Source organism: Larimichthys crocea, chromosome XXIII, assembly GCF_000972845.2.
Source record: "Larimichthys crocea isolate SSNF chromosome XXIII, L_crocea_2.0, whole genome shotgun sequence".
Classification (NCBI taxonomy): Eukaryota; Metazoa; Chordata; class Actinopteri; family Sciaenidae; genus Larimichthys; species Larimichthys crocea.
In genome coordinates, this window is record NC_040033.1 from 6,544,492 (window position 1) to 6,567,816 (window position 23,325).

Here is a 23,325-nt window from a genome sequence, read left to right on the forward strand (position 1 = left end):
TTGCCTGTTACCGACACCGGTTGCCAAGTTGTGTATCACCACCCCGAGGCGAGGCATGTGTCAACATCTGCATACCTTCACGCAAAGCAAGCCTTCGGAGGCTGCTAGCTATGTGTTTCTTTGCTTGTAAACAGTTGGAAGTGTGTGCCAAGGGGAGCAGATGGCCAAACAGTGGGGTGCCCGACACCTCAACAAGTGTGGGTCCATGCCAAAACGCTAGGGCACCTCTCAGGTCTGCTTACCTCATCACTCACTCATTCATCAGGATGATCGCTTGCCAGCTTAGGCCAAACACACAGCAACGATTTAAGAGGGGATCAATTTGGTGTTGTTGTAATCCTGCAGCATTAGAATGAAAGTCTTAAAGAGGCACTGGAGGGATTTAATGTTGCACTTCAATAAACTTGGGGGACTTGCAAAAAAAAACACACAAAAAAAACAGCAGAGGCCAAAATATTCTGACTTTCAGTACGTAATATGGGCTTCCAAACTCAAACCCAGAAACCCAGGTGTTGCAACGTTAGCAATTTGAAAAGCAATCTCCAGGGCCTCAGATGAAATTATGCAGCTGTTTTCACAGAGTTTGACTTTGACGTGTAAATTGGTGGATTGCACCCTAAAACACCCATAAAGACATAATTATTATTTAGATCCACACACCTGTAGCAAAGAGGCAGACATCCCTGCAACAGGTGACGCCTTGTTTTCCTACATTTAAGCATCAGAAAATGCTTGCATGGCTCACTTCTACTGAATGTGGACTTCTTCATCACTTGTCGGGTGACAGCACATCTGTTGAGGTCTTGTAGTTGTTGCAATGAACGATGAGAAACTCATCAGTGAGGTAGAAAAGGTCTACGAGGATTTTTCGGCTCTTCAGTTGAGGGATTAAGTGAAATAATCTACAAACAACTCTTAAATCCAGAAGTCCGAATTGGGAACCAACTTGGTGTGTTAAGTTACTAAAGGTCTCTAATTTCTAATTACTTCTTGTTGGTTAACGTTCCCGAACACACCTTGAAACATCACCCAGAGGACCAGCGGACAACATTGAGGTTTTGCTTAATGTGCTCAAGGAGTACAAAAAAAAACAAACTTAGGCAAACTTCTAGAAACCAAACAAGGGTTTCATCCTGTTTTCGCAACAGCAGAGATAAGTGGTAAAAGCCTCCTCCATACAGCTCTGGCAAGTATCTGACCGCTCCATCTCTGTCTGTTTGATAGTTTCCTCCTGATGACTCAGTTTTGGCTTGGCTCACCTCGGCTGATTCCAGAGCTGCTCGGGGAGGGAGGGATGAAGGGATGCTGGGATAGAAAAGAAGGGCTAGACAAGGGCAGAGTCTGCTTTGTTTACCACTCCGCAGCTCCACTCCGAGGCTGACGGCCCTCGGCTGTCAGAGTCGGAAATGAACCTTCAGGTTTACCGGGGTCTATGCGCTGTGTTCTAGCTCGATGGGAGTAAAAGCTTCATGTTCTCTAATCTCACTGATCCCTGTCCACAGTGCAGGAACTTTATTCTAACCTCTGTCCTGTTGGGCAACGACTGTAGAGATTACAACCTGTGAAATCATTTTAAAGACTCCACCCCGTTCCCCCTGCAGCACGCACCTCCATTCCCACAACCACCACTCCTTATTGAATTACCCAGATCCCCCCTTATGTTTATGTCTCTGGAGCTCTTCATTCAGCACAGCCTTGTGACTAGACTGGACCCTTTAGTCTTGCTCCTTCATCACTCTTTTCCCCTCCTTTCCCCTCCTCTTGCTGTGGCCCATTACTTTTGCCGCATGGCAAACCGTTCCACTGAGGTTTATTTAAATCCAACTCCGAAGTTTACTTTACCATGGTCCTATCTAAATAGAGCCTGCCACCTCTTTTACGCCAGCGCAGCTCTCCATTAGCAAGGCAAACAGCCCCGTGTCACTGGAGGGAATGTATACAGTCGCAGAGAACAGAGGGCAAATAAGAGAGAGAGGGGGGGGGGGACTCCATCCTGCAATCCATCTCCAGGGTTTCCTGTAGGGACTCCTCACTGTTTACTCCGGGACTAAATTGCCCCTGCTCTTCTGGATATTCAGGGGTATTCTCATCATCTAATACGGAATACAGCTGGAAGGCACATAGGAAGGCAAACGCACGCATCACAATTTTTACCTTCCCCACTGCGGCCACACACCACAGCAGCTTCCAGCATTTCTTTAGGAAGGCGTAATCACGACGGTTTTGTCCCGGTAGCACACGGTAAACCACAACCAGGCAAAGCGAGAAGGATTAAAAAAGAAGTCATGTCAACCGATCGAATGCTGGAAGTCGAGGATTCAAGAGCATAGTATATATTTTGAAATACAGAACTTTTTTTTTTTCTTTAGCTCTTCAGAACTCTTCTCAAACATTTTAATGACCTCAGCGCAGCTCTGCACAGCAGCAGAATTCATTTTTGGTTTCAATTTTTTATTTTTTTTAACTCTTTCAGAAGAAGGGATGGAAGTCATTAAGACATGATTACAAATGGGTCTTAATGAAAGGGCAATTAGGCAGGCAAACTTTGACCGGGCTCATTAATTCTAATTCAACGCAAACACACCGTGCTCAGGACCAAAAGCCAGCTTCCCCTTCATTAAAAGAGAGGATAGTAATTGCCTTGTCCTTTATTGGACACTCGAATAATTTCAAAAGAAGGGGGAGGACAAGAGGAGGATAAAGCCTAAAGCACATCATTTGCAATATCCTTATTGGTTAATCTCCTTTCATAATGGAAGTTTTACCACAAAGGGCTTTAGAGCGTATGTGATGTGATACTTTAAGAGACTCTGCGCTGTCACTCACAATTCAGATTTGGGTTTTGATAATACACAAACAATTTCTATTCTCCCGCTTTTGTTGTCAACTCAGCATTGTGAGTTTATTGTCTTGACTGCTAAACCTGAGCTCCTCCTCTCCTCTGGTGAGGGTTCACTGACTCTGCTCTAACAGAGTGTCATCCGCAGCCGAGGACGAAGAGCGCTCCTCCATAAACACTGCACTACTCATCGACGCTCCGCTGCAAGAGCACAAAGAGCCAGTGACAGATTGTCATAAGCGACTAAGGCGGAGTGAGAAAAGGGGGCTGCTGGGGCCTGCTCCAGAGGTTTGTGAATTGCTAATGTGGAACATATGAAGCCTGTGCCGGGCTTGTGACTGCCAGATTTCATTATGCCACCTCTCTCCACCGCTCATGATCTCACCGCTGAGGCACGCTCGTCTGCAGCGGGGCCCGCAGTTACACCATAACTCTGCAACACTTCGTCGAGTGTGTTAAAGATGCTCCAGACTTTTGTCTGTTTGTGTGTTTGTGTGTGCAACTTGTAACGTGTTCCTTCCGGGAGTGAATACAAGCACATGTACATGACAAGAAATAAAGTGAAAAAGGCAGTTCTGGGCGGATTTTGTTACTGATTTTTTTTTATCCTACTCTTGGAGATGTCACCTCGAAATACTTTCTGTTGTGGTCTTGAACTATGTAACCTTATGACCCCTTTAAATGAACATTGGCACACTTTGTACATGTCATGGGACTCATCTTTTACAGACCTAATGGAAAAAATAATCCAATATTTCGTGAAAAAACATTATTCGGTACATTTCTCGCTGATGTAGAGCGCAGCTCCGGTTAAATGAAGCCGTCAGCATACCATTTTTGTTTTCCTAAAACATCAACTGTTAACATCTGGTTTTCATATCAGTAGTAAAGAATCAAAGCGCAACAGTTTTACGGTATTTGTACCGAATTTTAACAATCGCAGAAAACAGAAATGTCAAGTTCGACCTCGTAAAATGAAAACAAATGAGTTAGACTTTATTAAAAAACAACCTGAGGGTGTTGCAGTGTGTGTTTGTACTCTATGACTTGGGGTTTTTTTTACCTTTCCTTTCCAAAAAATGTGATACTGAGCCTCAATGCAAGGGCTTGGCGAGGGAGGGAAACTAGAGAAGCCCCATGTAGACTATCAGTGGAGGCAGTTTGGAAGCTGGCGCTCTTGCGGAGGCGATTTCTTCCCTCTGATCAATCCCTTTACACCCAGTCTCTCATCATGTTTGCTTACACTCAAGACCTCAAGCTGTTTGGACATGTAAATAACACTTTCGGAGACTGTTTAGCTAAGCTCAATGGGAGTTGCTGTTGACTTTTGCAGCGCTTTGCTTAATTATGGGTCCCAGATTGTTTCAGGTCTAATGGCCTAATTACCGCTGTATAAATTAGCCTAATGTTCTTGCTGTGCGGAGCCTTCTATACTGTACATGATGCTCGGGCACTAGAACAGAGAAAGCCTTTTATTCAGGCAAAGAGGAGCAGTGAGAACGAGGGAGAAGAAAGCAAGCAGGAGAGGTTAAATAACAGAAGAATGCTAAGTGTTGCCTTGCCAATCTCCCTGCCATTCATCATATACGTAGGGCTGGCAGATCACACTCTGCCTTTCCTCTGTAAATCAATAGATTTTTTTTCCCCCCCTCTTCCGCTGCGCTCTCCTCTGTTTTCCACTTTCCCTGTCTCTCTTGCTCAATTGCTCTCACACCCTTAAACACAAACAGTCTCTCTGCGGGTAAAAGTAATTAACATGGTGGAAGAGAAACACAGAACAGAGGAGAGAAGAGAGAAAGCGAGCGGTTAAAAAAAAGAAAAGCTGCAGCAGCTTCGCGCGATAACACGCTTACTGTTCGGAGTATACATTCCATTGCTACTTGCTGTCAGAAGTAATTTGTTTGTCTAGACTGAACAAGTTAGTCGGTGCCCATCCTCTCTCCTCGCGGTGCTACAAGTCTCTGCATATTTGCTCTGGGACTTAATGTACATGCAGGTTATCTTTTGTGGCAATGTTTACAAAGTTTTGTGCAGGATAATGGCTTCACTAATACATCATACGTGTGACATGCAACAATTCCCCCCTGCCAAACTTTATCTCCAAGTCGAAAATTCTCACAGATGAATATCCCCCGCGAGATGTGTGTCCATTTGAAGTACTGATTTTAGCAACCACAGTGATGAAGATTAAGATGCAGGCTGCGCTCCAAGTAGCTTGCAGTTACCTCTTCCCTCCTCTATAAGTCACACAAATATCTTAATGGAACTTCAGCATCTGCAAGACATTTACCGAGCCGAGTCAATCTTAACAAATTGCACGCCAGCTCGAGGACCCTCGCCTTGCTACAGAGTGGAGTTAAGCACGCACACTGCTCTTCCAGGGGCCCCCAGCACCATCCAACCCCCATTTTTCTTCCCTTTTTCCCGCCTTCTTTTTCCCCCTCCCTGTATCCCAGTGTGGATCAGGGAGTGAAGGTTATTTCACGAGGCCTCTGTGGAGCGCCAATCTATCTCCTACATTTGGTGAATTTCTCCAGATTGGGATAAGCTGGGGAGCAGAACAAAGCGCTATGCGTTGGCTCTCGCCCCTTCTCCCCTCCTTCCTCTCACTCCAGCACCCTCTCTTACCCCAGCCTCCACCCTCCTCTCCTCCCCACCCAGCTGGGGAGAGATTTACACAGCAGTTTAGTAGCTGGAACACTGCGCTACACCTCTTTCCTCTTTCTCTCTCTTTATCTCTCACATCTGTATATCTCCTACTCTCCAAACGACGATACCTCGCAGAGAGAACGGAGTTGATTTAAACCTCAAGTTAACTCACCGGGACTTTGCTACATTTATTTTTCCTAAATCCCCCTTTGTGATTTATGCAACTCAAAAAAAACAAGAAGGATTTAGGCCAAATTTCGAAATATTGGGGTCAAGGAAGAAATTATAAGATGTGTTCAAAACAATCTGTTTTTTAAACACCGTTATCATAAAAAAAATGTATGATAAATTATTCGGACTTAGTGCGACATCTATATATGAGCCAAGGTCATATCAGTGACAGTGTTCATGATTGCCGCGGCTGTATCAGGCTACTCCGTGACAGACTGACCCTCAGCCCGTCACAGCTTCTCCCTGGGCCCCTATGCAGGTGATACGGGAAAAAAAACTGCATGCAGCTGTGTGATAGTGACTGTGAGGCTAATACAGTTCTCAATTTTGAATCATAGCGAGAGGCCACTGACCAGAGCCGGTCATTTTAATGTAATTCTGTTCACAAAATTACATTTCCAGGAAGCCATTGTTCTCAATTCACTTGGTGTGGCTATGAATATCAACTTGCAGAGGCTTTAATCTTGGTCAAGAGTGGTAATCCATCACGGTGAGCATTTTGTCACCTTTATTTTTATGTCAAAATTATGTATTATCGCATGGTAATGTGGTTAAAATAAGGGGCCTGTTTAAAGATTCTCGTCAGTGGTGCATTCAAGGGCGCTCTGACATCTAGGATTTCAGAACGCCAAAAAGCGACGCATCGATTAGCTGTGTTTAAAACCTGGGATTTGAGCGCAGAGACATGCATGTTGCGAAAAAAAGGGGTTGCGTATTGTCTCTTGCAGTCTGCGAACCGACGCTGGAGTCTCAATCTTTGACTGACTCATAATTGGCAACAAAATGTCCAGGTTGTAAATGTTTTACCTCTGCAGGCTGATTTTGTTATGTGTTAAAATTAGTGGAAACTGGTGGCTGCCTGGAAGGTTTACTTTACATTAAAATGGTATTTCCACCTGTACTGTAAGTCTATTCCTCTGTTTTTCCACCAAACCCATACAGACATTAGACATTAGAGTCTGTCTGTGCCTCTGGAGGTACGTGGCCATTATTTGGGCTAATGGAGGAAACTGTGTGTCACCGAGCAGAGACAAAGCCCAGTGTCACAGCAATCAGACAAATAGCTGCCGGGCGCTGCAGGGCCAGACAGGGGTCGCCACTTCTGGACAAATTAGGTCTTATGAGTACAACAACATCTGGAAGTCTCCTTTCCACTCTCTATGCTCTTTGCGTTGCTGTCACCTCAGTCCGTCTTTCACCCTCTCTTTCACTCTTGCATTGTCTTCCTAATTCTTTCAGTTAATCCTGCTCTTGGTCTATCTCTTTTTCTTTGCCTCTCTCTCATTATTCAAAGCGCATCCTCCTGATCTCTCCACTTTCCCTCCTCGCAGCATCCCCAAAACAAGGACAAAGTTGTAATCCGTTTACTGCACCCCTGTCAACAGATTCCACCCAAATAATCCTAAAAGACTTACAACCGGGCCGAGGTACTATCAAGGGTGAAAAGAAGAGGCAAGAATGCACAGGGGAAAGCAAGCGAGAGCCATGGAGGGAAAAGAGAGGAGAACATACAAGGGGAGTGGAGGAGAGAGGCAACAGACGGAGGGAACTTGTGTCACAGTGATTTGAGTCTTTGTCACGCAGGTGGCGCCCAGGGGTTCCCTCAGCCTGGGCAGAGAGACAAACTGGGGCCCATGTAAACCTTAAAGAGGATTAACCCTGCCGGAGCGCTTTAATGAGACCTGAAAGTGCCGGGCACCGGAGAGCCCCAATGATTGAGCTGCGCTCGAGTCGGCTCCCAACGGTCCGTCGGCCCAGTGGCCCAGCAGCGCTGCTGCAGCCCCGTGGCCTACAGCTGCCCGCTCACACTGAGCCACATCAAAGCAGCCTGTCTGGGAGAACCCCAAGACGGGAGGAAGGGAAGAGGTAGTAGTGGTGGGCATAAGCGGGGGGGGAGGAGGAGAGTGTGAGTGAAGGAGAGGTAGGAGGAGGAGGGCGCCTGGATGGAGGAATCCCTTATCTCCTCCTGAGAGGATGCTGCTCTGTGGTGCGAGATTGTCTGGAGCTGCCACCTGTCCCAGGCATCTTTAAAGGCAACACTAAAGCCTGTGATGGGCCTGACCTCCTTGAGCTCCCATTCTTTTATGTCTCTCTTCATTTTCTGCTTTGTTACACCCCCTCCTCCTCTTTCTTCTTCTTGACTCTCTCCGGCTCTCTCTTCTTCTAACCCCTCTGTCTCACTTACACCCTCAGACCCAGCCCTGACTCCCTTTTTCCACCCCTTCTTTCTCTCCTCTACAATGATATCTTACATTTCACCCCGGCCGCGAGAAACATTTTAATTACACTGTGTTCATCAGCCTCCTCTTCGTGTAGAACAATATATACTCGTGACCCTCCAGAGGCGAGAGAGCAAGATACGGGATGTTTGCTGAGGGGATAAGGGCGCTTATCTTTGCCACTATGTGAGAGGAATGCAAATACAAAGAGTGATGAGATTTGGATACACGGCAAGCAAACATGTGGAGAGCCATGAAATAACTCGGATTCTCCCACAGCACACAGAGGTGATTATCCTACTGGAGACTACAGGGTAACTTAAGGAGGAGGGAAAAAGCTCAACCATCCAGCCCCCATGAGCATTTAGTCTTGTTTTTATAGTATAGTGCTTAATGTTATTGTTAGCGGTTGTGCTTTTGGACGTACCAAATCTTCATTTTAAGCCTTCACAAAATCAGCAAAGTGCTTTTGTTTTTACTCGCGTCTGCGGCTTGACTGATTAACCAACCAATTGTGACAACGATACCAAGAAACGCCGAGTCTTCCTCTTCTTTGAACGTCTTAAGTTTGCTGGAAATTCTTCTTAATTCTCCTCAGCCCCTTCACATTTAATCTTGTCATTGTTAATAAGAACCGCCGTTATTCGGAGATATTCAGTCCGCACGCACACGCACGCATCAGCTTTTGTGGCGAGAGCACCACATGACCTTAAGATGGTATGAAAGTGCATTCTCGGAGCACTTCAAACTCTGCTTAACCCCCTTAAATCATCAAGAGCTACAAAAGAGGGCACATGCATGTGAGAATATGGGCTATCTTACAGCATGAGATGCCTCTAATAAGCTGTATAAAAGGGGATGATCTGATTATCCCTGGTGTGCAGGACCAAGGGGCCACAGCAGAGCGCAGGCCCATGTTGTTCTTTCTTGATGAAAGGAGGTGGATGGAAGGGATCCCTCTTCGTTGCCTGCAGTGTGCCTCAGGCTTCTCTGTGCCGGCACACCGCTGGGGGACTACACCGTGCCACCTCGCTCAAAAAAGCCAATATTGAAACAATCACAAAGACAAACACTTACCCTTGAAACAGGCACGCGTCTTCTCACCCCAGGCTCTCCCTCTGAACTCTCCAGTTCTTTGGGAGGAGAATGTTTGAACCAGTATATACCAGCAAGAGGCCAGAAAGTTTGCAAGTTCAGTTTCTCTTCGTGTTATTTTTTCCACCTATACACTCACACACACTATAATTACTCTTTCTTGCTCACTTTGCTGCTATTTCAAGACATATGGAAAAGGCCCTGTGCAGTCCATACGAACGGAAAGACCAAGTACTGTAATTAACTATCGAGAGTCCGGGGGTCATTGATGTGCGGATCACGTTCAGTTCGGTGACAGCCGGCTCATTCAGTTCAGTGGTCAGCTGCATTTTGATATTGAGACAGACAGACTGACGCCAGAGCGGCGAGCGGCTGGCGTGATACGGCCCAGTAGACCTGAGATCAGCTCGGCGCAGCAGTTTAGAGTTTAACCTCTCTGACTGGACACCCCCCCACTCCCTCCCGCCCGCCACATCATAAAACCCACCGGACAAGGTTTAACGCCACGGCTTCAGCGTTCGCGCTAGCTTTCCCTAGAACACATAGCCTTGTGTGAACCAGGTGGCAGTCACCTTCCGTCCAGAGGGTTACTGTGGTACATGTGGAGGAATCCTTCAGCCAAGAGATCCATACCTCCACTGCCTCTAGCTTAGCAGGCTTGGTTTCCGAGATCAGTCAAGGACAGCAAGGCTTTGGTGTGGGGATTAAGCCCTGGCAGATAGATCTAGGTTAGATTTTTGAAGGAGCTAACTATTGGACTGATAGGCAGCCATCACAGCCTGGAAACACACCTAATGTGTCTGGTCTATCCATCAATGACACGGACACTGCACAGCCACGAAACTCATGTCGTTTCATAACCATTGTCTCTAAAACTTGGATAGTCGCCTTCATTTCGCTAAACATTTTGGGTCTTTCGTTGCAGTTTTAACATTTGCAAGAAAGCCATTGAAAGCGACGTGCTTTAAGTCCTCCGCGGATGTGTTTAGTCGGCAAAGAAGGGCAAGTGTTTAAGAAAGAGGCACTTTAAAGAAGAAGATCCCCTCGGAGGAAGCAGAGATGCTTCGCCAGCAAGTGGGCTCACTGTTGCTGCAGGACCACTGACCGGCTAATCAGCGCACAATGTAAACAAGTGTCGGCGCCGCGCATCCCATTCACACTTCTACACAATTAAGATCTTTTTTTTTTTAAAGAGAGAGACTTCTCCCTCATTAATCCTCATCTCAATCCTTTCTTCTTATCCCGCAGCAAAGCTCCATGTATTAGTGTCGTGGTAAGAAGGATGTGGACTCTTATCCAGTGTTTGCCCAAGAAAAGCGGCTAAGACTCAGGCATCACCACGATTAGCTAATGCTGACAATAGGGGCCCAATGTTTCCTTAGTGCCTCTTCTTTTCTCCACTGAAGTGGGTGTAAAAACCCAGAGTAAACACGGTCTTAGGCCGTGGACGTAAGAGGAGTGGGAGATCACAAGTCTGGGGTGAATAGCAAGAGATTTACCCGGAGCGTAGACCCCTGAAGATAAACCCCCCTTTGCTCTCTTCTTGTTGTTCAACTCCCACGCCTCCCAGAGCTTCACCGCCACGTTAATGACCCGGCGGCCAGGTGTGGGGAGGCTGCAGGTGCCGTCGCATTTAGGCACATTAAGCACTGACACACACCAGCGCTAAGAGTAATCGGATTTACCTGGCTGTCTGCTGCGTGGCGTGGCACGCTATGCAAGCACAGCACAAAGGCTTAGGGCCCCCTCTCCATCACAAACACACACACACATGCACACACCTGGGATGAATTTAGGAGGTGACAAAGCCCTCATAGAGAGGGACTACCACTGGTGGAGTAAGAGACGTGCGCATGTGTGTGTGTGTGTGTGTGTGTGGAACCAGAAACCAGAACAGGAGCCCGTGGCTTTTTACACCTTGTGGCGCGGGAGTGGCGACAGACTCTACAGGCTTCTGGTTCAAAGCAGCTGAGGGAGGGAGGGGAAGCAGAGGTTTTAGGAGAACCCCTTTCGTTCTGCTGACCCTCAGACCGCTGGAGCTCATGGGGATTGAGCTCTGGTACTGGGTTCAATCAGACAGAATGGGACCGCCGCCTTTAGGGACACCCCATGTCCTCAACACCTGGGGCCAGGAGGAGGTGTTTTACACAGCTATGCTCTCATCTCAGATCATAAGTCTTCCTGAGCAGAGTCAGGATCAGAGAATTGAAACATCAGTTAAAAACACAAGAAGGCAGTCGGACTGTTTTTTAATGAAAATCTGTGTTTTTTCTCCCGACAGAACTGGAAACAAATCCAGACTTTTCGACAGTGGGGCTGCAATTATTTTTATTTTTGATTATTCTAACGATCAATTAATACATTTTGTCTAAAAAAACATTTCTTCGAGGCCTAGAAGAGAGACTGACATCTCCAAATTGTTTGTTTTGTCTCAACAATAGTCGGAACCTTAAAATTAAATCAAAAAAAGTGCCGACTGAAGCTGCAACAAATGTTTAGCGCTGAATAAATCAAATATCGAATTATTTTTGCTGTTTGGATTTGTGTTAACTGACACACTAACGCCAAAGACTACTAGTATTTCAAAACGTGGAAGAAGAAGCAGCGTGGAGGGAGAATAAAATCTATCATGCCTACAGCTTCACAGCGAGCATCGCTGTTCTCTCTCTCCTCCGCCTCGTGTGATTGCGGTCTTCCAGCCTCTTGAGCCCCCCGATGCACAAAGAAACCCTCTTGAAGCTCTACGGCCCTTTTGACTTCTCCCTGCTGCTTTTGAACTCTCCATTTCAGACTCTGACTTTTCCACATGACCCCCAAGCCCCAGAGTGACCCCCTCTCACTGCTCTCCTCCTCCAACTCCTAACCCAAAGGCTTCAGTGGTCTGGAACCTCCAGAGCTCCTTCACACATACCCACACACACACACATTAAATGAGAAGTGGCAGTGTTGCTGAGTTAGGTCAGGATGTAATGGGCAGTAATGTTCTGCCCTCGAGCGTCCTGTCCACAGCACCATTGCCTGGTTTTAAGTAACCTTTCCCTTAAAGAGGCACCTTGGTGATTCTCAGGCACCCGAGTACGAAGGAGTAGTGGCTAATGAAGTGGCTGAATAAATAGAGTTACAGTATGAGGTTGGGGTCCACTGGACTTTTCATTACTGCTCCTGGATTAAAATCCCTCTGTCCCACTCCGTCTGCCCCAATTCAGAGCCAATTTAACCAAACTAAACAAGCTATCACATCAAATCCTTGTCTGCGGGCTAAGTCCTGGCTACAGTGGCCGCTGAATTAACCTCCTAATCAGCCTCTTACTCCCCGATCATCTATCTCCTGTTCTCTCTTTTCACATACACATACAGCTACACTTTCATCTGCAGCTGCAATTGTCTATCTCACCTTCTTTTTCTTTTTTTTTTTTCTTTCCAAAATTATCTTCAGTATCTCACTCAAGCCACAGCGCTCCCTTCACCGCAATCTCTCAGGCTTCATCTCCATTAGTCTCTCTCTCTCTCTCGCTGCCTCTTTCTCTCACACAGTCTCTGAGTCCCACAGAGAGAGAGAGAAGCAGAGTAGGGGGTGGTGAGGTTTGACTCGGCGCTGCTTTGGGGGCTTTGAAGTGTGTGTTGATGAGAGAAAGCAAAGTACTGTGTTCAGACAGGCCCCTAATGAGGGAATTAAGAAGCTACGCTGGCCGTTCCCCATACTAACTTCCCAGGCACAAAACAAGACAAGTGTGCGTGCATGTGTTCACAAACGTGTGTGTGTGTGTGTGTGTGTGTGTAGAGGCTAATCTGTCAGACTTAATCAAGCATCTGACAGTCCTGCCTCTCACCTACAGGAAAGAGACAAACTTGACCTCGGTGTTCAGAGATCTACAAACATGTCCTTGAGCTGTGTGATTTCTTTATAAGTTTTCCACTTTACTACTTTGCGGCTAGTGGACTTACGATAGTGTGAGTCTAGGTAGCCGTTGCGGGGGTCCATAGCGAACAGAGTGCCTCTGTACGGCAGGGCATGGTCAGGCAGGTGGGGCAGGGAACCATGCAGCTCCTTCTTGAGCAGGGAGGGGCGTTCTTCTGTGGAGGTGGAGGGCTCCTCGCTTACGTTCCTGTCGGGGGCGCCGGGCGTCGGGGCCTGGGAGCTGATGGCATTGCGCCTCTCACGGTGGTAAATCGTGCCTGAACTCTCGTCCTCTGCAAGATTTTTAAAAAAAAAGAGAGAGAGAGAGATGTTAAAATTATGCAGGATGGGGGAAAAAAACTGAGCTGCAGAGTTATTATGAGCAGATATATGAATAAAACTTGGGAGCAGATGTGAGAGTCTCCCTGGTTGTGATGCTCCGAACACCCAAACACACAGCGAGGAAGTCATTTAGTGTATGAGGTGCATATAAAGAGAGAAAACTACTGGGCATTATTAGTGTAGATCTGCTACGGTTGCCACCAATGACGATATAAAGAATAACAGTGCCTGAGTGACGTCACATGTAGGTGTTTTGAAGCCAAAAATATGCAACAATGGCGACCACCATGTTGGATTTATTGATTCTTCTGCCTCGGTTCATCTAAATATCGGCAAAGACGTGGATCATCGGTGGACCTGAAGTACAGCCTCGCTATAACGCGGTTCACTTTTCGCGGACTCGCTGTTTCATGGATTTTTTTAGTGTAATTTTGCATGCTTTTTTTACAGCGTACTGAACGCGCATTGTGTTCTGCGTCCTAAATTGGCTAAGAGAGAACCACACATGTGTTCTGCGTCCTGATTAACTAAGGGAGTACTGTACAAAATGCGTGTAAAAAGGTGTATAAAAGTGTGTGGTTAGGGGTTTTACGGCCTAAAACATGTATAATAACTGTTAAACTTACTTCACGGATTTCGTTTATTGCGGGTTATTTTTAGAACGTATCCCCCTGCGATAAACTTGGGACCACTGTAGTCCGAATGACACCGGGGTCCTCGACTAAGCCATCTGTAACGGGACTTACCTGTCAATTAAGCAGCGACACTGTTAATTATGCGTAAGTTTAAGCCTTAAATTAAACGGTTGAGTTAAAAATAATAATAATTTCACACCCCTCACAGTTGTCACTGACGGGGAAATTAGCTATAGAGACCAAAACAGTTGTCTGTACCAGGCTGTAAACATGTTTATTTCTGCTGTGAAGTTGTGGACACTTTAATTTGAGGAATTACAGTTTTTAAGCACTTCCGCATTAGCTTCATTTCCCAGCACTGGAGGTTGCCGCTTGGTTGCCACATGTGGGAGTTCAGGGGCAGGATGTGCACGAGCAAAAGGACACCATGGATTAAAAAAAAAAAAATCCCAACCTCTTCAATGAGCACAGTTAAAGCAGCGTTTCTCAAAAAAGTCTGTTCTTGAATTCAGCTCTGTCTGTTTTTACAAAGAAATGGATTCCCATGGAGGAGGCAACGCTCTCGCCTGCATTCCAAGCTGCCCATTAAGCATCATGTGTTGTATCAACCCCACCCTCCTTCATTCTCTTGCTTGCTAACTTCTAACCACTGTCCTTCTCTGTTCTCAAACTAAATCTTTCTGACTCTGGGGGAGTAGGATCTTTGGAGAAAGCTTCCTGGCCTGCTGGCTAAAGAGGATATATGTAGAGTTGAGTTCAAGGGCTGAGCTCCACCAGAAAGACATGACCCTTGACCTATGGCCTGACCTCTGACTGACACGTACAAGAGTCAGCTGATCTCCTGATCTGGTATTAGTCTTTTCTGTACTATGATACCATATGGACAAACTCAGAAACTGTGCATAGCATGTCACACCGATGAAGGCTAGATGCCTGAAATGTTTTGTCCTTTGAGATCATTTGCTGAATGAGACCTATTGCTTTTTGCCCAGAGCCACATTCCTCAAATCAAGCTCTTTCATACGGTCTGGTTTAGTCTCTATTCAGGCCCTGACTCCTTCATCAGCTGCTGTGAATGGTCTTCATGTTCAGCCCTGGTATGCCCAATTATGATTTCACCATTGAGGGTGTTGGTCATCAGTACACTCCAATGCTCTTTCTTGCATTAATATGGCTCACTGAGAATCTGGCAGAATGCCTCTGTGCTGGCGCCAGAGGTTCTGCAGTATTAGCAGCCTAGCGGTGCAAGGCTCCCCCACTATGCACTGCAGCCCAACAAGCATCCAACGGGCCAATTAAGAGGGCCAGATTAAAGAGCACTACCTTAAGCACCGAAGAGGACCGCCATAATGCCGTGTGCCACTTCACGGAAGAAGAGAAGCGATCGGAAAAAGGGGGGGAGGTTAAGAGAGAGAAACTGAAAGAGAGAATGAGATTGAGAGAGTCGGAGAGAGAGAGAGAGCAGGGTAGCAACCCACGGGTCCTCGCTTTTATTCCCCTCACTCTCCCACATCCATTACCAGCGTTCAGGCCAGCCGTGCATCAGCGCAGCACTGGCAGCGGATTCAAGGATTCTTAACGCGGAACTGACAGGCAGAGAGGCAAGCCACTCTCATCCGCGGGAAATGACAGTGTCAGTTATGATATAAGTATTTAATCCTATACTGCACAGCCAGTGATCTTATTAAGGGAATAATGGCACTTATACGGTTAAAGCTGGATTAATAGGTTTGCTCTTGCAAAAGCGCAATATTAACATAAAGGGATTTCAGAATTGGGTTCATCTCCTGACATGGATTGAAAGAAGTCGAGACTGTAAACTATGCTTGGAGCGAGCAAATTCTAAAGGTAGAGCATGTGGCTGCGTGTAGCATACTCTCACTCTCTCTCTCTTTCTCTTTCACATACAGAAAATCCAGCATTACGTGTGGGAAAGTAAAACCCAGCTCTTTTCCTTACTTTCAAACACATACTTGATGTTTTATGAATAGATCAATCACCGGGGACTTAGATGGTTTAGCAGTTAGGAGGCCTAAAACATCTACAGCCAAGCTTACAAAAAACTACTAAGGAGACTCAACTGTTTACTTTAGAAAATATACTATGCGTTACTATTTTTCCACTCTCCTCCCACCATCTTTCTTGTTCTGCCTTTCTTTTTTTTCCCTCCCTCTCCAGTGACCCCACTGCTATTCAGATATGTCTCTCTCCTCCAAGGGAGGTCAAGCGACTAATAGTTCAATCACAGCAGTGTCACAGTCCCACCATCCCCCACCGGTCACCATGGAAAGCCCCACAGGGGGGTTCATCATTCTACCATATACCACCTTAAGGGGCTTCATTACTTCAGTTTATAGCACCTTAAATGGTTAAACAAACACTCAGCAGCACAAGGGTCAATTGACTCCTCGTACTGGTGGAAGAGAAAGTCTCAACCAAGGCTTCTGCTGCTCGTACCTGCTGCTGGAAACTTTTTATATCCGTACAACATGTCAGGGATCTGTCAAAAATGGGCTAATGAAGACAGAGCAGAAAAGTAAACACATGCACCTTTGAAAAGTTCAACCCCTGCAACACTTCTCTAACTCTGACCATCCGCCCAACAGACCCTTTCCCTTTTTCCCTCCCTCATTTTTCATTCCTCTTTTATTTCCCTCTCTTTTCCCATGGTTGCCACATCCAGTCTGCTACCAGTTTGCAGGTCTATTCAGCCCGATACAAAAGCAGCAGGCCGGTCCTCTGTGGACCAGAGGAAAGCATGCCTCTCAAAAAAACAGAAAAAAAGAACTATCCCACTCTCTCTCTATGGTGATTGAATTTCTTAACATCTTTTCAAAAAGCGCTTAAATGCCTGGAGGCGAGAGGAAGAAACAAGCTAATGGTGGATGGGGAGCACTGAACAAATTTCAGAGCCCTTTCCTGCTCGCGTTTGAGGTTGAAAGCGAGCTCCTGCCTTTCAAGTTTCAAAGTCCTCCTTCCTCCCGCAGTGTCACTGAAGGATTTGAAAAGAAGGTAATTGTGCTCACTGCCGTCCTGATCAGAGCACACGCCCCAGCTCTAGTATTTCAGGAGCTTTCTCTGCCACTATTATCGTACCTGGTGCTCCATTCCTGCATTCTTCCTCCTTTACTACTCTTTCTCCTCTCTCTCTCTCTAACCCTCTACAAATGCACTCTCCTCTTGCTCCCCCCTCACTTGCTTTCTATCCTTCTTTCACCCCCAGCAAGCCACTCATTAAATCGTAAGCCCAGGTTTTTCCCTTTTTTCCCCTTGTCTGGGCTCTCTATTGTAAAAAAACTGGTACGAATACCTTCAGAGAAAAACCCCTATGCATGGCCTTTAATATGGCGGCATAAAAGAGAGTGTGGATGCAATGACAAAATGAAATTTTAAAAGAGATAATGAGATATGGAGTGGGGCCAGTTCCTCTGAGAGTTGGGCTCTGGGACAAGGGGTGGGGGGGGGGGGCTTAAGTTAAGGGTGCCCAGCCAATTCAAAGAAATGAAAAGTGAAACAAAACCCTTGGCTTGTTGTTTTTCAGGGTATTTTCTAGAGGCAGAGGTTAAGAACAAGGATTGCTGTTCCTCCACATGCCAATCTGTCCTCGACTCTCAAGCATCTGATTTGCCCTCCAGCCTGAACTCTTAAGAGTCTCTAAAGCTGGGACACGTATGTTTCAGGCGGTGCACAAAGGGCCATTGCACATCGCATTGCAACTCGTTACTGCCTTTCCTAAAAGCCTAAACATCAGAGGAGGTGTTTGTTGTACCTCTGAGCCAAAGCCAGACATATGCCGTGTTCCACCTTCGAACTTCTCAAAGCACTGTTGTCAGTGGCACAAACAGGTTTTGGCTGGGGGAGCACATGGAGACTGAACAAGGAGGAGAGGAGTGGAGGATATACAGTGAAATCACAAAACATTTCTTCAAAGCTCCTCTCCTCCTGTGCAATAATCTCTTGCTCCTTTTTTTCTTTCTCTTGCAAATCAACTCCCGGGAAAGACTCAAGACTCCCCAATTAACAATGAGAGGGGGGAGAAAAATTCCAGCAGCTGGCTAGAGTTTAATAAGAGCACCTCTCCAAGCGGCTTAGGCTTATGTACCTGATTCACTGGCCCTGGCATTGGCGCTATAGACAGAGGGAATCATTCACGATTAGCACAGGCTGAAAGACGAGGGAGAGAGAGACCGCTCAAACTCCACCAAACCCAACACAACAAGAGCACAGGGGATTACCGCAATTGTGTGAGGTATTTTTCTGATCAACTTCTTGGCTGACGGGCTCAGTGCCACAAGGAGCTGGGTGCCTTCCCCACAGCAGAGTTCAGTTGTGCATTATGTGAAGGTTACCCAAGTCCTAATGGAGCTGCCTGTACGGGTGACATTCAGAAAAACTCCTTGACAAACACAATTTCTAAATGTCAGAAGGCAGAATCAGGTCATAACTGGGGGGGGGGGGGTTGCAGGATAGCAATCCCCAGTCAAAATATTTGTCAGAGCTCTGGAGAATCTCAGCAAAGAAGTTCACTCCCTTTAACTTTGCGCTCATGTTTGATTCTGTCTCTGCAGAGTGGCTCCATAGCGGTACATTATTTAACCATCTCTGTGCGACTGATATTTGGACGAATTGCAGGGAGAGGCACGGGCAGGTCAGGATGTTCCCTCTCCTGGTTAGCAGTCTATTGCCAGCCGCTGATTTCCCACACAGTACCCGCAAATGCCCTCTTCAATATTCATCTAGGCAAATTTGACGACTCCCACATCTCAATTTGGCTCTCGGCAGCCTACGCCCCAGCCCCCCTTCCCCTCCGCTCGGCGGCCCACAGTCCCAGCCTGTTCTCTCTGCCGCCAGGGGTCTGCTGGGACCCACCCTGAGCTCAGCATCACGCAGTCCCAGCCTCCAGGCCCCGGGGCTGGGGAGGGGCAAATCAAAGCCTGCTTGGCGCCTTCCATCTTCCCTACGCTCACCTCAAATCAGCCTCACAGCAGGGTTGTGTCGTGCCATGCCTCCGCCTGCCCCTAGTTACCCCTTATTCACCCATTAGGGGCACAGGCCCACCATAGAGCAGCCGAAACCCCACTACCCCACTGTTTCATCAGGGCCACATTGTGAGGGAGCAATGAGCATTGCAGTGAGAGAGCTGAAAGCCCCGACTCTAAAATGCACACTGATGCGTTTTTTGACCATGGATAGTTATGGCTTTTAAGGTTTTTCACTCAAAGGGCACCTTGGCCTGCATTCTTTGAGGAATCAAACACCAAGAGATGCATTTGATCAAGGCTTCAAAGCAAAAAATGCCATTTAGTGGTCTGATTGGCTTATACACTGTGTTAGCATTGCTTCAGATAGTCCAAACCAGCTATGATCAGCCATAACCTGTTAGTTATTTATACTGTCCTCTGTAATATAAAATGATTGTGTGCTAGGGCAGACTAGGGCAGAATTATGTCCATTTGGGATAGTGGGTCTTTTAGGGTGAATCTGGGCACGCTGCCCAACAGACCAGAGTGGGCCAGCTTTCCACTGGGCCTCAGCATTGGAATCCCACTTCTGACACCAGAGTGATCCGGACCAAGTCTGTGGCACTCAGATTAGGAACGGCTCGCCAAGAGAAATGGATATCCAGCCAAAGCAAAGAAACACAGAGCCAACAGTTGGGATAAAATAGAAAAAATAATAGAGTAATTTCAAGCACATCAAGTACGATCCAAAATGCCACTGTGGATGTTTCCCACCTTACTGTGTAGAATGATAAGTTAACTTAAAGTACTTCAGACTTTATGTCCACGTTCTTCTATAAATACTCTTATGTAAACTTTGTGTTTTCGCTCGTGTAAAAAAAAAATGCACATTCACGCATTCTGATACATGAGTCCGAGTGCATAATCGTGCACTGGATTGAGGCATAGAGACCCCCATTAAGATAGTTAGCCAGCCCTTTACTAGGAGCTGGATAATTAGACACTTCAAAGGCACCTGCCCGCCATCCCAGAGGTCGCAGGAATCGTAGCACCCCGCCCCATTTAAAAGCATGTTAACTCCTATCTGAGGCTAGCAGGCTAATTTAACTCTTGACATTTGATATCTAAGGAATGAGAGGGATCAGCCATTTAGCTGGAACAGGATTACCCCCCCCAACAAACCCTCCTCCTCCTCCTCCTCTTCCTCTTCCCTCCCCTTCAACCCTCAAACCCCCCTCTCCCAGTCAGGCCCCGGATTCATTAATTTTCCTGCTGCTAAGCACTTTATCAATGACTGGTGAACGTCTAAGTCCAGAGTGGACTCTCTCTCTCTCTCTCTGCCTCTCCTATGTGGTGATTAGGCACGTGGATGTTCGGATCTGTGTCTAATTCACCGCCTGCTCTGTTGGTGCTGATCCGTTCCCGCACCTGCCGCCACGCACCTCGGTAAACAGAGGTGAAGCGGCTTCAGGAGCCGTGTTTGCACAACGCTTAAGACTACGTACACGCTCAGCAGGCTAATTTTGAAAGGTCTGTTTGAGTGTGGAAATCGGAATAACACATGCAGTCAAAGTATCAGGTTAAATCTCTATCCGGTTCTCTCCCGCTGACTGCGAACACCTGCTGAACTTGTGATTTAGTTGTTCTCGGATAAAATAGTGATGTGACGCTTGTCATCGAAGCTACCTGTTAATCAGGTGAGCAGAAGCTCTTAACACATGTTATTTGCATACCTATTCACCGGCATAGTGTCGACCATCTTACTGTGGATGGACTTGTAAGTTAATTTGCTGGTACTTGTGTTATTCCTTTGTATAATTATAATGACAAACATATTCAAATACACTCAATAACCCTTGGCGTATAACAGGTAGAGAGGTGCTTGTGAGTTAATTTGCATTCATAACTCTACATTAGTCTCAGTCTAAGTCTGCTGAATGTCTACATTACAGGTTGAATCAGGGGCTACACATGAGTGTGACGGATCTGGGTTAAATGAACAGCATGCCTGCTTCCTTTGATGGTGCAGCTGGTAATGCTTACAGTTTCTAACCCGTCACATTTGGACATAAGGCCTTTTTACCAGAGAGCATGACAATCAGAATTCCAAACTACAAGCCAAATGCCATAAAAATAACACAACTCAACTGACTTCACTTCACACTGCTCCCACAATGAGGGGCTGTTCTACGCACACACACACACAGACACACACACACACACACACACACACACACACACACACACACACACACACACGTTAAGTCACCTGGTGTTAAAAAGAAGAAGAAAAAAAAACAAACTCCAACGCTAATTGAATCAACTTTTTTTGCCTTTGCAGCTTGACACATTAATTATCTAAAATAACATTAGTTCATTTTCCACATTTTCTTCCATCAAGCGCTAAAAAACGTGCCAAATAAGCTCACAAAGAAACCCTTTATAAACCTATCAATCTTCATTTGCCTTCCAACATCCTATCACCATTACGGCTGACAGTTGGGCTGACTTTTTGCTACACAATCCCAGACCTGACCCTCACCCAGCCCCCAGCGTGTGATATGAATGGGAGTGCCCGCTTAATAAACAGGGTGTAATTCACCCCTGCTCTCCCTTAAAATACAGGTGAGACCCGGACCCCTTCATTACAGTGTCTGCAAGCGAGCAGGGAAAGCTCTGCAGATTAGAGGATCTGCTATGTTGGCCAAACAGACTTAACCACAGTGTGCTGTGAAGGGGCTGGAGGTTAGAGGTGAGCAGGGGAAAGGAGAAGGCAGCAGACCTTCTATGTGATTAGATAAGTGGCTCTGTAGCACCATGAAAAGGACAACATGAGGTTAAAAGTTGCAGCTTTGGACGACGTGATGGACTTCATCATATTGTATTTCACAGGTTAGATCAGCCAGTGGGTCTCTTCATGGTTAGTAAGTGTACATGAAGTGGCAGTAAGAGATGGAGAAGATGAGCAACTACCATGATTATTGATTGAAAGCCAATGGCACAAGACTGTGTACAACCTCGAAAGAGCATTAGGGCATAACAAATTGTGTTTCCTGCACCGCTAATGGGGAAGTTACACTTGTTACATGTGAATATTTTCAGGGCCACACATCATACCAAACTTACAGAAATAAACACGTAAACAAGGCTGTAATACTTCTAACCGATCAAACAACCATTCATCAGAGAGAATTTCAGGTTTCTGCGTGGAGGATCATTTTAAAAAAAAAAGCTTTTATTGCCATTTTACAATGGGGAAAATATGTCTACGCATGGCTGACCACATCAATGGAAATGAAAATGGCCACAGCCATGACAATGGAGCAGATTTTGTTGGTTATAAAAATATGTAAAGCTCCACAAAAGCTGCTCCTTTAAAGATGCCATACATGGGACACGTTCTGTGGCTTCTTAAATCCTTTCCATCTTTTCACCTCTTTTTTGTTGCACCTCTTGTCCATTTTCCCTCCCCCTTACCTCTCCCCCTCACTCCCCGTTCTCCCTCTTCCTCCTGTTGCCGTCCTCTCTCTCTGTAATGAGCTCTTCTCATGTATGACCTCTCCTGTCACTCCCGGCAGTTCGAATCCTCCTCTCCCGCTCCACTCTCGCCTCCTTCTCTAATCTCTGCATTACTTTGCCATTAATCCCACATTCCACACGGGGACGGCCGGTGCGGCTCGGATGACAAGTTGCTTTCATAATCTTGTGTTCATATTGGAGTGAATCGGCGGGGATGGAAGGGTGTGCGGCGTTTAAAAATTATCATAGTAAAAGATTCAGCTGCTACTTTAGGATTCACCTGTAGCATTCCTTTCCCCTCTCATTCATTCCCCTCTCTACATCCCACCTCCTGTATCTCATTCGCACTTTCTCCCCGCTTAATCTCTTAGTGCTCACTCCTGATTTCCTGATCTCATCCGTCACTCTCCCAGGTTTTTTCTCCCAGCTCCCATGTCTTTTCCTAAATCTCCACTACCTCCCCTCCATCCCATTCCTCTAACCTCCCTCCAGAGCCGCAGTGGGGCTGTTGGACTCACGCAGCCCCATGCTGAGCTGCTCCAGAGCCAAGCCAGAACAAAGAGCCCATTGAGCCGAGCGGAGACATAATGTGGGCCGCTTCTGACAGCACCAAAGATGAAGTCATGAGGTCGCCAAACAGTTAATAATGACGGCCCATCCTTTCAGTTTCACCAAGCGTGTGTGCGGGCGCGTGTGTGTGTGTGTGTGTGTGTGTGTGTGTGTAAGTACATTTTGGTGCCGTTGAGAAAAGTGAAAGAAAGCGAGAGATTATGTGTCCGCATGCATCTACAGTATGCAATGCATGTGTACATATCTTAGAGCATGTGGATGGATAAAAAGCTTTTAAGAGCGTAATGAGATACTCCATGACACTCAAAAATGTGCTCAATCACTTTGTAAATACCACAGAGGAAAAACAAAACCTTCGGAGAATTGC

The 23,325-nt window shown here is 46.4% G+C and overlaps 1 protein-coding gene across 1 annotated transcript in view; it reads right to left on the reverse strand.

Annotated features, from left to right (window-relative positions):
• gli3 (GLI family zinc finger 3) overlaps positions 1 to 23,325 on the reverse strand; it is a 90,154-nt gene that overhangs the window by 42,282 nt on the left and 24,547 nt on the right. The window contains exon 3 of the mRNA XM_019276251.2: positions 12,979 to 13,224. Within this exon, the coding sequence (XP_019131796.1) occupies positions 12,979 to 13,224 (246 nt within the window). The remainder of the gene's footprint in view (positions 1 to 12,978; positions 13,225 to 23,325) is intronic.